This window comes from Protopterus annectens, chromosome 5.part0 (assembly GCF_019279795.1).
Source record: "Protopterus annectens isolate FY-2018-M chromosome 5.part0, PAN1.0, whole genome shotgun sequence".
Taxonomy (NCBI): domain Eukaryota; kingdom Metazoa; phylum Chordata; order Ceratodontiformes; family Protopteridae; genus Protopterus; species Protopterus annectens.
The window spans coordinates 1079844235-1079860994 of record NC_056735.1 but is presented as its reverse complement, the minus strand read 5'-3'; the positions used below and the strand labels follow the sequence as shown (position 1 = coordinate 1079860994).

Genomic DNA, 16760 nt, shown 5'->3' with positions numbered 1-16760 from the left:
GCATTACGTGAGCTTTGCATTTGTGGAAGTCAAGCTTGCAACTAGCTACCTGAAGAGTAAACTGGTTGTTGCTATATATTGGTTGGGTTATTCCTGCTGTTCGACATACAGTGCTTTACAGGAAAGCAAAATTAGTAATGCATGTTGCAAGACAGACAATAAAGACAAAGGCTTGCTCACATGGATCTTGGTGATGATGTCTTGGGCAGGTATCATTCCTGCTTATAGAGCAGTGAAGTCTATCTGGGAACTTAGGAAATTGTCTAAGCTCTTTGAGATTTTAAGTAATTCCACTTTTGAGTCCACAAATTTGATAACCTAAGAACTAACTGCAATGCACTGTGTGTTGCTACAGAATCATATGGCACATGATTTCACTCTTGCTTGTAAAAGGGGTACATATGCACTCATCTAAAAGGAGTACTGTCCTTTTATTCTTGGTAATGCTGGTGTCATCTGTAGTCACTTAGAAATACTTTTAAAAGTTTTTTCAAACATCTTTATAACATTTGTACATATGACAAAGGCAATCTTACATTTAGATAAATGAAAAACATGCAAAATGATATCAGTTTAGTTGCAAACAGTTTACATCACAGACACCATTGAAACAACTGTCGTTGTAAACATTATATACTTATAAACCATCCAGTCAGTCAGTTAAGTATTATATGGCCCATTCAAATCCTGCCTCTTAAACCTCTTTCCTGCTCTGCATATACTGTTCCCACAATTCCCATTTTTCCCATGTAGTTTGCTCCTTCCCTTTTCTAAATATCCCAATTCCGGTTGTTTTATCTCTGTTACTATATTCACTAGTTCTAGTAAAGTTGATCTAGATTTTGATCTCCATTTTCTAGTAATTGTTTTTTGGCAGCCTCCATAATTAGACTCAGCAAGGCTTTACTATGTCTGGGGAATTCGGATTCTGTAGTATAACTCAAAAAAATCATCTCCCCAGTCAGTCCAATCTGCTCACCCAGCATCTCCGACAGAGCGGTCTGCATGGAATCCCAAAGGTCTGCCAGCTCATTACACTCCCAAAAAATATGTTCCCACTACCTCTTTCTTGTCTGTCACACCTTCAACATTTGCTATCCATCTGAGGAAACAATTCTTTGGAGTATACTTGGGGTATAAAACTACTATGTTAACACTTCCAGGGAAAAGGTTCTAAATCTTCTAGACTTTGTTGCACCTTTGGGAGATATACATATATCCTCCCACTGTCTCTTTGTGAATTGCTTATCCAGTTTCTCTTCCAAATCCTTTCTAAGTTCCTCTGATTGATTCTTATAATGCAATATTTTATATGCTCGACTAATTATTCCATTTTTAACAGCAGCTCCTGTTATAGATTCTATTAAAAACTCTACCAATGCTATTTTTTTTTTTCATTTAGGAGCCCCATTTCTTTCTCTTTGCCTATACTCTGATACCAGTCCTTGATAGGGAAGGCAATGTCTAACTTGCAAACCAAATAAATTATTGGCCTCTTCCCATTTTATTACTTTTCCCTTTCTAGTTATTTGCTCCCAATACCTTGGTTCCTTTGCCAGTTTTCTCCAATAAATTCCAGCCCCTCCTGCCTATTATCTGTATCCCTGACCATAGTCAACCCTATTGGCAAAATTTCTTTTCTCCATTCTCTTGCTGGTTTGGTTCATAGAATACGCCCTGCTATTTTAGGAAATAATTCAAAATGTTGTTGAGTATTCACATGCCAAAGAAGGTGGTAGTTCCTAATGGGTATGATTAATCAACTTTTTTCTGTTTGAGAAGGAGGGATCCTAAAGTTTTTCATGCTTATAGCTATAATAATTACACTGTTAAATGTACTTTTGTTAATGCTTAAAGTCTGCCTTTTAAAATTATTGAGTCCCATGAAGGTGTTAACTTGAATTTGATTGAAACTCTGCCACTGACCACTATTAATAAAGATCATAGTATACTAGAAGGTGAAAATAAACTGTTACAAGATTTTAATAAAATATACGATAATCTGTATAAGGGGGAATGTGAAAAAGTATATAGTAAAACAATAATGTTGAAAGTATTACTGATGATTTTTTTTATAGTATTCAGATTACATTTTGTTCCATCAAGACATACACATGCTTGTATTGGAAATAAGACTATATTTCTAAAATGACTGTGTAAAGATTGTATATGTCAGGGTCAGAAAGAAACAGCATGTGAAAAATGTCTCACAGCAAGTCAAAAATGTGTCAGTTCATCTGAAAACTTGTAGCCATTGCCCAATCATAAATAGTCATTATGACTTGGGTGATGCTTTACAGCATCAGATGGGGGAATGTGAAGTGTGTAAAGTACAGATGTTTGTGTCTGCATTTCAGTTCTAATATGCTTTCAGAGCAAGAATGAAAAATTCAGAATGTCCTTCAGAAAGTATCTATTAGTTTTCTTTAAGCTTACTATTAGCAAGTGCTGACAGGGTTAGAAAAGTACAAGATTTATTCTGGGTAGAATGTTCTATCATGGAAATCAGAACATATGCCTAATATGGATTGCCATAAAAAATTAAGTCTTTTGATCTTAGCATTCGTTTCTAATTGGTCATGGCAGTCTAATAATTGTTACAATAATGTTGCTTTTAGTGTAAAGAATGTATAAAATCCTAGTTTCTATAGTTTCAGAGAAGATTATGATTGCCTAGTCTCCCAACTTTCTGTGCAATAAAGGAGACTGCTATTCTCTGTCGAACTGTCTTGTATGAAAGTTATTTGATACCTTAACAACACACACACACACACACACACACACACACACACACATACATTTACACATACAAACACACCTCCCAGCTCTCCAGAATTTTGCAGAATGTCCAATTTTTTGTCTCATATTTTTGGTCAGTTTCTTATAAAACATGCGTCTTTCTTGCAAATCAATGAGGATTGACTAAATAATTACCCACATTTAAGTTTCAGCCTTCACATCCTTCAGAAAATGCATTCCAACACAAATCTTGTCACTCTAGTAACTATTTAAGTTAATAAGAGCAATATTTAAAATCTGCTGCTATTTCTGGGCCTCCCACTTTTGGCTTTGTATTACGTGTAGTACCTCGCAGGATGCGTAGTGGCAAGCCCCACCTAAACCCTGTCCACTGTCGAACAATTGGTGACGTGTTAGCAAATGTATATAACATTCACACCGATGGTGCCATGAATATTCATTGTCAATTCATAATTTACCCTTCTCCTCAATGTAGTGTGATCTCAGAGTTGGTATATTTAATTAGGGGGTACAGGGGGCCTTGCCCCCCTGCAAAAAGGAAGATAAAAATAATAGCATTATAATAATTGTTTTTCATTCGTTTTGCAGGGGGCCCCATGTACCCCCACTAATTAAATATACCAACTCCGAGATCACACTATAATGAGGAAAAGGGTAAATTACAAATAGACAATGAATATTCATGCCGCATCTGTTTGGCTGTCAGTCATGCAGGTTTCCCATACGACGACATGGCCCTTTCACCTGTCAATCACTAAGACCACACCCACATATGCACAGAATGGCCTGCGAGGTACTTCACTAATACAAAGCCCACTAATCTGGGCTATGTCCAGATTTCTTGCGCCAACAGGTTGAGAGCTATGACACACACCTCTTAACTGTCCAGATTTTTGCCTCATATGTTTGATCTATTCCTCATAAAATGTGTTTTTTTGCCAAATCACTGAGGCCTGAAATCACTAAATAGACACACATTTGAATTTTAGACTTTACATAATTCAGAAAATACAAGCTAACATAAAACCTGTTGTTCTTGCAACTTTCTAAGGTTATAAAAGCAATATTTAAAATCTGTTCCTATTTTGACCCCCCCCCACCCCCACCCCACCATTATTTCAGGCTTTGTCCAGATTTCTTGGACCAAGAGGTTGAGAGGTATACATACACACACACACACATTAAAAAGATGTGCGTGTCTGTGTATATGGTGGGCTAAAAATGACTCAAGAGCTAAAACGTAACCAATAAAATTATGAATCAAGCATGACGTGTGCCCGACGCCAGCTTACTATTAATACCGCTCATACCTCTCAATCTCTTGGAGCAAGAAATCTGGCAAAGCTTAAAATAATAGGGGGTCAAGCCTCCCCCCCCCCGAAAAAAATAGTAACAGATTTTAAATATTGCTCTTATAAAATTAGAAAGTTACCGGAATAACAGGATTTGTGTAACTATGCAGTTTGGGAAGGACATGAAGTCAGAAACTCACATTTGTGTTCATAGGTTAGGATAACTGCCCTTATGGGCCATTTTTAAACCTAGCCAATTACTCCACGTCAGAATCAAGCCCTGCACCTTGTGTTTCTAAAGTAAGCACCTTAACCATTACGCCAACCTCCCACCTATTATCATTATTAATAATTATATTATTATACATATTCAGTGACTTCAATCTTCGGTGATTGAGCCACTAGTCTGTGATTTGCCAGAAAAAAAATTATGAGGCACAGATCAAAAATATGAGGCAAAAAGATTGACATTCTGCGAAAATCTGAACCTTTCAGACTAAATACCGCTAAACGTGCAGGAATTCCAAAGGCGTGAGTGTTCAAGCAATCATGTTATTTTCAAAGTCCCCCTCCGCACAAAAAAAAATGTTTAACCGTGTATACGAAAGCCGCTCGTTAACACCGTAGAGGCCTGTAAGTTACATATTTTACACATAATACTTCTGCAGCTAACTTCAAGAAGTGCTTGCGTGAACAGCTAAACGTGACGTGGACGCCTCGCCGTACTATTTCCAGCATTGTCAAAATTTTGGAAGTTTATAATTTATGTAATACCATTTAAAACAAACCAAGAACTGTAGGTCACCAACTGAAATAACTTCAAGAATGCTGATTGCCTTTGGGGAAGCAGTGCGATGAAGTGATAACCAAATGCTGAAGAAACAGAACACTTACAGATGAAACCAGAGTACCGCATTAAAAAACGAGGACAGGAAAAAAACAATAATCAAGTTCCGCCTCAGAAGGTTTACGCGCACGCGTGCTTGTTTGTTACCGGAAATAGCCAAGTATATTATTGGTTATTGCAGTCTAGGAATGGGGTTCTCTTCTTGTTCACGAGGCACATTCATATTGTGTTTTTATATAATAGGATTCATGGTAGGTGACTAAACATTCCTTTCTGAAGTTAGGAAATGTAAAGAACATGTAGTGTGTTACAGATACGAATGGTGCAGGCGTATAAGTGAAAAAAAAAAAAATAAAGTACAGCCCTGTTGGCATCCTGATAAAACTGTTTTAAGTATGAGATGGAGGGATTATGCTTGATGTCCTCAAACCCGGTATTAGAAATAATAACAGATACATTTATGTTATTTGCCGACTGATGATGGCTACAAAGAAGTGAGGTATTATTAGCATAGTAGGATTTCCAGTGTTTTTTGTTTACAATGAAACTTCTGATTCAGGTGTTTTTGTTTGTGTGTCTATGAGAAAATGAGAACTACTCATAAACTTTTGGATGAAATATACCTTGCATTTTTTGTCTACAGTTAAATGTTACAGAAAGTTGTTGTACTGTACTTGAAGCAGGAAAAGTGTTGACTTCTGCTGCTGCAGCAGTTAGTCTTCCTGTGACAGTAGAGTTAAAGCAAGTCCTTTTCGTTGGGTGAAAGTGTTTGCACTGTAGCAGGTTCTTATTTTTTGTCCACTTCCAGGAATACACCATGCCCCCTTCCGCAACCTGTTGGTCCATAACCTTTGTAGTCATGCTGCCTTTACACACCCATCAGTCACCACCATGTGTTGTTTCTCACTGCAGTGGTGTTTACTTCAGAAGAGTCTTCATCTTTTTCAAACTTAGGAGTGGAGGAGAGGTTTCATAGATTTGTTGATTCTTAGAAAGCTTATAACCAAAAAGTTCATTATAAAGGTCAGCCATATCACCTGTTATTGTTGGGAAATTAATAACATCCCCCATTATATACATTTTCTTCTCTTATTTCAGGTGAAACTTTTCAGTCAACAATCCAGACTGGTTTTAAGGGTTGTCAGGAAAGTACTGTGGTTGATATGTGAGGGGGAAATCATTCCAAAGTTGTGGATACATTGATTAGTTACATGCCAGCTGATATTATTATCACGGTATAAGTTTAGATCTCTAGAGCAATTTACTGTACTTCGCTGTGTAGGTGAAGTAGTCCATAGAGTTTGGAATTGGTCATGGTATGGATAGCTAAGCAAAGATCATCCTCCAAGACCCTGTATGAGACTGAGTTGAGGGATAGGACTTTTTGTCTTTCAGAGTAGCTAAGTACAAGAGAGACCTGGTGCTGAAAGGAGAGTTTGTTATTAACATTGGTTCCCGAGTCTTGGTGACAGGATCATAATTAAGTGGAATGTTATCTGTATAGTATGCAGTGGTGACACTAGATTTTCCAAAGGAAACTATGATACATTTCTTGGCATTTATGATATAAACTCATTATTAACAAACACAGCACTTGGCTGGTCCAGCCTTTTCCAAATAATTTGAGTATCACAATAGGATATGATAACCAGTCCCATTTTGCAGTCATCAACAAACATGGTAGCCATAGTCTCTTAATATTGGTTCTCTTGTCAGAAAAGTATATACCAATAAGGAGGCAGCAGCGGACAGAGCCATGTTGGGTACTACTGGTGATGTTTTTCTGTCTAGAACAAATACCCTCTGCCCTTCATTGTGTGTAATCTATCATATAGGCAGTTAACTGTCCAGCAAAGTATGTATGGTTTAGTTTTGAGTTGGGAGAGTTTGTCAGTAATGTCAGGATGGGATGTAGGGTTGAAAGCCTTAGCAAAGTCTGTTTAGGGAGTTAGGACTTCTCCATGCCCTATGTAACCTATTCAAAGATTACAGCTAAATTCAGCAGGTATAGTCTGCCTTTTATGAAGTCAGACTGGTCCAGGTATGTAAGATTATCAGTAGGTCATGTTCTGATTTAGTTTTGTGCAGTGCCCTGCTATGTTAAGTCCTTATGAGGTTGTGCAGTGTTAATCCTTGGGTGAAATTCAAACATTCCTTGGAATATGTGTGTGTGAAGCTCACTTTTATGGTGGGCATTCATCTAACTGCCTTCCCCACAGTGGGTGGCCTTTTGACAGTTCTTTACCCTCCCCCTCTCTGACTGTTACAGTACCCAGCCCACTAGTCAGACTTGTATAGACAGTGCTTGGTTCTTGTTCCCCCTACGCTACTGTGCAGCATCTCATACTTAAAGCAATTCCCTCTTTGGGATCTGGAAGAGATGGCATCCATTCTTATTTTTTTCAGCCATTTGCACATTATTAGATACTAAATTCATAAAGAAACTAGTTCAATAAATATGTTGGAACACAGAAGGTGTTTAAGAACAATTGATGTGTATGTAAAATATTTAAAGAAATGGAACACGTCTCTCAGTTCTGTTTAAGTTTTTCTTCAGAAGTTGTGTAAATGTTGCTCTGTTTTCTAAATGGTTGTTTCCAGGGCAAGTAATAGTCTTGGAAATTTAAAGTTTCTTTCTTGTTACTTTGCAACAGATGCATTAATTGTCACATTCCTTGTGTTTGCTTATTTTTGTCAGCTGTGTAAGTGGATTGATCATTTGACTGTTTTCAGCCACAACCTGGGCACAATGGCATTTACATCCATGATCACTGAAGAGCATTGCAAAACACTATATACAGAAATGATCTAGAATCTGAAAAGTGTGTTGCATATTTTATAGAACATGGCATCCAAAAATGCATCAAAATGTTGAAAACTACTGTAGAAAACACACATTTATTTATGTGTATATATATATATATATATATATATATATATATATATATATATATATATATACATACATATACACACACACACGCACACACACACACACACACACACACACACACACACACACACGCACACACACACACGCACACACACACACACACACACACACACACACACACACACACACGTGTGTGTGTTTAACAAAGTAAGTTTATTAAGGAGTTCTTTAGTAGTGTGTTTATGACAGTTACTTGAAGAGTGGAAGGACTGTCTGCTGATATGTAAGACTACCTTTTTTGAATGAAATATATGCAGGAGTAGTCCTCTGTTAGGGTGCCTATCAAGATTGTGGCTAAAGTCAGTGTAGTTTGTTAGGTGTCTTTGCTCGTGACGGTGTGGTTACCTGAGTAGCACAAATATTCACTCAAATTTCTTTTTTTGTCCCTTTTACTGAATTTATTTAAACTTTTTTCCTGACTTATAGAACAAGAGGTTGAGATATCTAAGCAACATTATACAGAAAGGCAATAAGAGAAGGAAAACACATGACAAAGGTGATAGAAATAGTATTAGAAATGGTAACATTTGAAGTAAACACAAATTAGTATTTATGTAAGTAAATAAGTAATAAGTTAAGTAGAGTATCAGTGGGGTCATGCAATGCTACACTATCTGGGTGAGGCTAATAAAGTAGAGCACCAGTGGGGTCATGCAGTGCTAGAACATCTGGGTGAGGCTAATAAAGTAGAGTACCAGTGGGGTCATGCAGTGCTAGAATATCTGGGTGAGGCTAATAAAGTTGAGTACCAGTGGGGAAGTATGTTTTAGATTTAGGGAGTGGGAAATGAGTCTTTCTTTATTGATTGATTTTAAAAAGAATAGGAAAATGTTTAACTTTGGTAGGTTGTTGTATAATTCCCGTGTTGAGAGAATTTAAACATAATTGTTTTTATTTTGTAAATGAGGTGTTGTGGTAAGCTGCCCCTGTTTTATTTATTTATTTTGTTTAATTACATTTTGTTGATTGTGTATGCCATAATGAGCATGACCCATTTTCAGAAGGTGACCTTTGGAAATTGCAATATGAGAAAAAGAAACAAAAGTCATTAAACAGAGTGACACATAACTAGCATGTACAGGTGGGCAAAATATAAGCATAACAAAGTTAAACATAATGCATTTGGATAAAAAAATGACTAATATAGAACTTGTCAAAGCAAAATAGTTAAGTGTAATTAGAAGTGTGTGCAGGTCTGTGTTTAATGTGTATAGCCATTTTTAGCAAGGAAATCCAAATTAGTACATCAGTGTAGTGGGATAAATGGAAGAAAGTAATAGTAGTACTAGTAATGCTTTTGTAGGATTAGGATGAATGGAGGAAGGTAGTGCTGTGTGACTGTTTAGAAATTCTTCACTTATAGTGTGCATTGTCTCATTGTTTCTTGCCTTTTGCTCTTATTCTATTTGAGTATGTTTAGTCTAATTTTTTTACAGTAAAGTTGTTTTTATCTTTGTGTTTTAAAGCATATTGGCTAGAGCTAGTTTGCTAAGTTCTCTCTTGTATTCTTGGACTGCAGATGGGTTATTTATTTATAAGGTAAGCAGACCTGGAAAAAAGTTTAATCTTTGGGAGCTGCCAGTGCTGTAAGACTGCTGTTACTGCATTATAACTATTTTGGAATTTTGTGTTTTAAAGTTGGCATACCTAAATTGCATCTTGTATTTTGCTTTGCCTGCCCTTTCTTTATTGCAGTTTGTTTTACTTAAAATTATTTTTTTTGTTGGAGTTTTAGAAGTTTTTGACTGGAGCCACTTAGCTAAGATTCTTTTTGCATTCTTTGACTGCAAAAGAATTAAACTTGCCTGATTTGTGGAAGGAGTTGAAAAGTACCTTTTTACATTTAATTTAAACAGAGCAGGTAAAGGTTGAGAGATGAGAGAGAGAGAGCAAGCGAGAGAGAGATGAGAGAGAGAAAGAGAGCGAGAGAGAGAACCTGGGACAAGACTGACAACTATTTAAGAGCCTGCAGCCTACTTCTCAGGAGCCAAATTGGGATTATTCATAGAAATGGCCTGGTGATCATTTACAACTTGCCAGTAACCCCCCTTAAGCTATACCCCATTTCTCTAGTACGGTTGGGACAGTCAAACCTGGAGTGAAGTTATCTGTACCTATCCAATCAGCTAGGTCTTGTTTGAAAGATGATAGTGAATTATACTGCTTAATCTGCTGGACCAGTCTATTCTAGAGGTGGGGGAGGTAGCATTTGATTCATCTGTTTCTCAGTTACATTTAATTTACCTATGATGCATCTGTTTCTCCATTACATTTAATTTACCTAATGGGTGAAGATTTAGGACTCTGTTTTTGGTATTTGTAGAATTATGCTTGTGGAGATGCAAGAGGTCCAGTACAGCCAGGTCTGTAGTGGCATAAAAGGCAAGGCACAGATCTACAGTCAGGAGTTTGTAAGATACTGCATAAAAGGGCAGTGATTCTAGTCTTTCTCTTGGTAGTCTGGGGTTGTTAAGCCCATGATCTTCTTAGTTAGAAATCTCTTGGGTCATTCTAGTTGTTTGATGTGTCTGCTGAGGTACATCCTAATGGGGTTGTTGTACTCAGTAATTGGCCTAATCAATGCTGAATATAAGGAGGCAATGACCTGTTTAGTTTTGGATGATATTTTCTTTGAAGGTAGCTGTGCTAATTAGAAGTATTTTTTGACTACTTTTGTCAAGTTATGAGTGAAAGAGAGGGAATTTTCAACCCATGACCCAAGGTCCCTGTTAACATTTACATTTTGAACTGGGGTATTGCCTATGCTGTATCTGGAGGAGGGGGTTGTCTACCAAATTTGACAGTATTGCACTTTTTATAATTTAATGTGAGGCCATTGTAAGTATGCCAGCTATTTACATACGTTTGTGCTGAAAGGTTAGGGTATTGGAGAAGGAGTTGACAATAATTCCCATTTTGTAGTCATCTGCAGACTTAATTAGCCAGAGGTCTCTGTTTACAGTCTGGAGATTAGAAAATTAAATGAGAAAAGATCCTCTGAGCCCTGGGGGCTATCACTGGTTACCTTCATACTTTCTGATAAGGCACCTGTCACTTGTGGATGCTGTCTTTTAGCAGGCTTGCTATCTCTCTCACTGTCTAGGTATCTGTTTTAAAGTCAGGGTATAGTGTTAGATGGATTGGCCATGTCAAGATGTGCTGTGTAGAATGCTTGTTTAACTCTCTCAAATAAGTTAGTCATGTTCATTAGACAGGATCTTCCCTTGACAAAGCCAAACTGTTGTAGGTCAAGTGTAATGAATTTTTTGCTGTCATAGTCTATAAAGTCAGATATAATATATTCCATGGCTTTGCAGATGGGACTGGTCAGACTGATAGGTTTATAATTCTTGGGAGTAGGGTGGGTTGGTAATGACCTCCCTTATGTAGTGGCATCATAAATGTGTTGTGCCAGACATCAGGAATGAAACTTGTAGTTTGAAGAAATGTTTCTGTTTAGTACATTTTATTAAACTACCAGGTATATTGTCAGGCCACACAAAAGAAAATTTTTTGACCTTAGAAAGCACCTTTATTACATGTTCCTTTGTAATACTAGGTGGTTTAAGGGATTCAGAGATATGTGGATTGTGGAAATAAGTCTCTGGGGTAAAATTAGCATTGAATTTGTTGCCTAGTATAGTGGCACTGTCTATCGGGTCCAAATAGGTAGTGTAATTTTGAGTACATTTAAAGCAGTGTTTGGTGCTATTCCTGAGTTTCCTAATATAGCTAAAGACTGATTCATAGCCGTTCTTTGCTTCAGATACTAACTTACAGTCATGGGGCTGCATTAGTAAACCTAATGGTATTTTTCTGGTTTTTAGTAATATTTTTGATACTTTCTATGATGTGAGGGTTTGTAGGTCTGCTGTATAATTTAATGAGTTTTTGTTTCTTTTGTTGTAAAGTTTATTTATGTTGTAGGACAATCAAGGAGGTTTCTTTTTGAAGTTCTCATTTTGTTTTGTTATGGCTGGGACTCTTAACATTTATCCAAATGGGCATAGAACTCCTTTGTGAAACTACCTGCTGTGTCATCGTTAGAGCTGATACTGCCATGGGTGAACTTTGAAACCTCATCATAGAATTTGATGAAGATAGTCCATTTGAAGACTTTGAATTCTGAGATACAAGATGCAGTGATTCTGGAGATTTTGCAGTCGTAGTTGCTGTTTTGCTCTTGGTGTAAGAAGGAGCAAAGTAGTATGGGTTCCAAGCTGTGTGTAGGTATGGTGAGACCAAAACTAGAAGTAGCCAGTAGTCCAATCACTACTATTCACACTTTTCAACCCCTGCTTATAGGACAGCTATTGCCCAAAGTGCAACATTTCCTTTTCCTAGAGTGTATTTCCATCCCTGGAGGATAATCCCCATGCTTTAAAAAAAAAAAATCATGATTTTGAAGTTTCTCCCACTCTGTGATATGTCTACTGAAGGTGGCTTCCTCAGTGCATACAGTGTTGGGGCTGAATTAAATTTCATGATATGTATATCCCTTACTATTGCTTCACTCTGCCTTTCACATATGAAAGTGTGCTTCTAAGGAAAACAAAAGCAACAAGGTGCCCATAGCTTTTTTTTTTTTATCATTTCACACCCACTAAGATCATAAAGGCTTACAAGGCATATAACTTTACTCTTTTTAACTTATTCTCCTGACATTTAATCCACATCAGATTGTATTGTTTTGAATGCTTCTTGAATTTTTGAGCTTAAACGTGTTAAATGTTTTATCTTTTACTCTGTATAAGTATTATTGTAGTTTTTTGTATGTACCTGCTTTCGTCTGTATTGGAGCTTTTCTCCCCAGGACTCCATTGAAAACGGGTGCTTTTGGCCCAATGGACTATCCTGGTAAACCAACTGCAAATAAATAAAATAAATAAATAAATAAAGTTATTCAGGCTCAAAATTCACAACTCTTTGATCCCGTGCTACCATTTAAAGTTGCAGTTATTTTTCCTTTTGTGCAACTTCAAACCTATTAAACCTTATATAATTTGCAGGAGAATAAGCATAATCATTTCACTGATTAACACATCTTATAAGTAAGGTTATAGTATCTAGGTCCAAAGAGGTCATTATCCCACGTCCTCTGCCCTTATCAGACCAGTCGTAGAGTACGATGCTCCCTTTGGTATGTACCCGACCAGGCATATCCAGCAACTAGACGGGAGATCAGAGGTTCTTTACAAAAAGAATACAAAGCTTAACAAACCTGCTGTACCTAGAGCACCTTAAAGCCCTTTCCCAGTCTCCTACAGATTGCTGAGAGGTGGTCTGTGCCTGGCTTACAAGGCATCCACAAACCCCACACACATGAATCTCCTGCATATTCATAAGTCAAGCAGAAATACAAGGTCTAGGGGCCTAAATTTTGCCTGTGACTTAAAATGATATACTGGAAAGAGATATTTGTCCCAGAGACTGCCCTTCCTATGGAGCAGGCTTCCCATGCCTGTGAAGCTGAGTTAATCTATTACCCAACTTAAATACCACCTAGACTAGTGGATGGAGAGTAATGGATTTACATGTGACCTGGCACCATGTCCTTTATGGTCAAAAGTAACTTATAAATGGCTAGCCGTCAGTGCCCTATGTGGAAAGAGGATGTCATTTATTCTTTCTGGAAATTTTGGTTAGGCTTAGGTGGGCTCCCTGTGATGATAGCCTAATAACAATCCATGAATATATGAATTTGCTAAGCTTTGCAAGTCAAGATATATAACATTCTTGCTGACTCAGAGAAGGAAGATGGGTTCTGAAAGTTGAAAATGTTACTTTTTAAGAAGGCTGTCCTTTTTCAAGAACTTTTCATGTGTGAAACACATATGTAAGAGTCATTGCGAATGAGTGACTGATGAATTTCAAATTTAACAGTGTTTTTCTTTACTTCTTTTACAACTGACTGAGACTGTGATCTGTCCTCATTGAACTGGGTAATATCATCTCATCAGCTTTGTCCTTAGATTGTATTATGTACAAGAACTAGCTTTCTAAGAAAACAAGAGCATGTCAGCATGTCTGCTGCAATGAGGGTATTTAGGTTTAGGAAAAAAATACTAATAAGTAATTATCATGGAGCTGGCAGATTTGGATTGTGTAGAATTTTATGGCAAGGTAAAAGGCATATCTGTATCTGTATTTATGTCTATGTATATTTGTGTATGTATATCTATATATCTATCTAAATATACAATACTTCTACACTGGCTGGAACTTCCTAACAAGATTATCTATCAACAACTCTTAATAGCACATAAAATTTTATATCAACCCTCAAAAACACCTGCTCTTAGCAACCTCTTGACTCCCTATAATAATTTAAAACAACTACGCTCCTCCCAAAAGCTACAAGTTAACATGACCAGAATTTCAAACTCTGCAGGGAACTGCCTTTTCTCCAACTCAGTTGGCAAAATATGGAATAACCTTCCCTTACATATCTCCTCTCTAGCCACTTTTCCTTGCTTTAAAAAGCAACTTCTTTCACATCTGAATAACTTCTGGCTCTGCTCTTGTACCAATCCAGACTAACCTACTTTCATCTTTCAACTATATTTGCATTTTATTTAATACTCTAAATCTCTCTCAAATCATAAATAACATTATGATTCTACTGTTACTAAAAAAAAAAAAAAAAAAAAAATTATTATTTTTATTTTCATGTTTTTAATTACATAATTTGTATTACATAGTTAGTATTATCTATTTGTTATTAGAATAGCATCACCTGACCTGAACTAATTTCCTTGTATTATTGCTCTTTGCCTATATCACAAGTGTCTTTTTTACATGTATTTCTATAAACATGCTTTAATCTGTGGAGCTTTTCTCCCCGGGCCTCCACTGAAAATGGACAATGATCCAGTTGGACTAGCCCGGTCAACAAATGTAAAATAAAATAAAATAAATAAAATAAATATATAAAATGGGTTCAGTTTATAATCTCGAAATACTGAAATCCCGAATTTCAGTAATTTAAAACCATAAAGTCAAATGTCCCAAATCCTGAAACTACAAAATTACAAAACACAAAATCATGAACAGAAGCACACCATACACCACACAAAAAATACATCATCCAAAACTTGCTGGCAATTACACAAAGTGATAAAGACCAAAACAAGTCCAGAAGCCCAAAGATACGTAGTACAATTTAATATGAAGCACTTTTCGTCGCTGCCAATTCAGCAACTTCTTCAGATAAAATAAAAGACTACAAGTCATACTTAAATACTAAAATGAGAGCATCACATGCTAAAGTATGTCACATGTTGAAATACATTGTATCAAACCAGGGCTGTGTAAACACATACTAATCGAATACAAACTAAGTATACTTAATAAAAATATGAAACAAAGTTAAAAAACCTCCTATACTAGTACATGAAAAGCAAATATTACTTGTTCTAATAGAACATCACCTTTTTAAACTTTTTAACTTCAACAAACAGGTGATGTTACAGGCTTCATTAAGACCTGGACTAGCAAATGTGTTAAGTCTTAATTGCCAAGCTAGTTTGCGTTCCTCTAACAGTAAATTGACAGGACCACCCCTAATGTCAGGTTGTCCTTGGTCTATTGCTTTAAACAAAAACTTATGCTCCTCACTCAAAAATTAATGTTTGGCCAAAGAGTTATCACTTTTGATTTTGTCTGTTGCATGGGTATGTTCGTAAACTCTATCACGGAGTCTATGCTCCATTTTCCCAATATAATAGACGTGCACATGGCGACATATACCACTAATTTTGAATTACAATTAAATTTGTGCATCAATTTATACTTCCTCCCATTAATGGTAAAAGTCTTACCTTTGTACATGAATTTACACATCCTACATGCACCACAAGTCGACATCCCTGTGTATCTATTTGGACACTTTAGTTCATTTCTTTCAAGTAGATTTTTAAGATTGGAGCCCCTTCTGAAAACTAGTCTAGGAAAACTGCCTAGTTTTTCTACTAAGAGTTTATCATTATTGATAAATTCCCAGGTTTTATATAGTATGTCTTACTATATCACTGTCCCTACTATTTGTAGTTATAAAACTGGTTCTGTAGTTAACCATCAAATTGCAAGTAGTGGACGTTGTAAGTGGACTCGTATTCAGAGGGGTGGGGCTAGTAGGATCTTGATCAGTAACACTCAATAATAGGGGTCTAGTCAAGATAGGTTTAATTATCCCATTATGTCTTTTAAATCGTACCTCATCAACTAATGAATCAGTGAGGCTTATGGGATAACCCCGCTGTTGAAAAACATATTACTCAAGAGCCTACATTCATCAATAAAGTCAGCCTCTAAGGTGACCATTTTGGCTGCTCTAATTAGTTGGCCCTTAACGATAGAGCATTTTTGTGAAAAAGGGTGACAACTTGAAAAATGATGAAATGAATTGCAGTACGTGTTCTTTATAAAAATTCTAGACACATATCTGTTGTTCACCATGTCCTTAAATAACCTAATGTCGAGGTAGTCAATAATATTACAATCAAAATTAAAAGTAAATTCAAAAAATTCTGTTATGTTGTTCAAGTAGTTAACAAATATTTGAGCTCGTGTCCTATCCCCTCTAAAGACGATGAATATATCATCCAAGAAATGCTTGTAGTAAATAAGGTTCACCATGTGCTGGGAGTTGTTAAAAACAAATTCTTTTTCCCAGTATGCCATTACTAAATTGGCTAGACTAGCTCCACATGGTGAACCCGTAGCTACACCTCTCTTCTGGAGGTAATACTCCTTGTTGAAAGTAAAGTAGTTGTTCGTGAGGATAATGTCCAACAAGACCTCAATAAGGTATATCTCGTGTGCCGGTGCCCCCTTAGCTTTAAGCATTAGACTCACCCATTCGACTCCCTCTAAATGGGGGATCGAGGTATAAAGATCTTTGACTTCG

At 36.6% G+C, this 16760-nt stretch overlaps 1 protein-coding gene across 1 annotated transcript in view; it reads left to right on the top strand.

Annotated features, from left to right (window-relative positions):
* The first annotated feature begins 5010 nt into the window (after positions 1-5010).
* The window catches only part of MFSD9 (major facilitator superfamily domain containing 9), a 500650-nt gene continuing 488900 nt past the window's right edge, over positions 5011-16760 (top strand). The window contains exon 1 of the mRNA XM_044070949.1: positions 5011-5150. Coding sequence (XP_043926884.1) covers positions 5088-5150 — 63 coding nt within the window. The 5' untranslated portion in view covers positions 5011-5087. The remainder of the gene's footprint in view (positions 5151-16760) is intronic.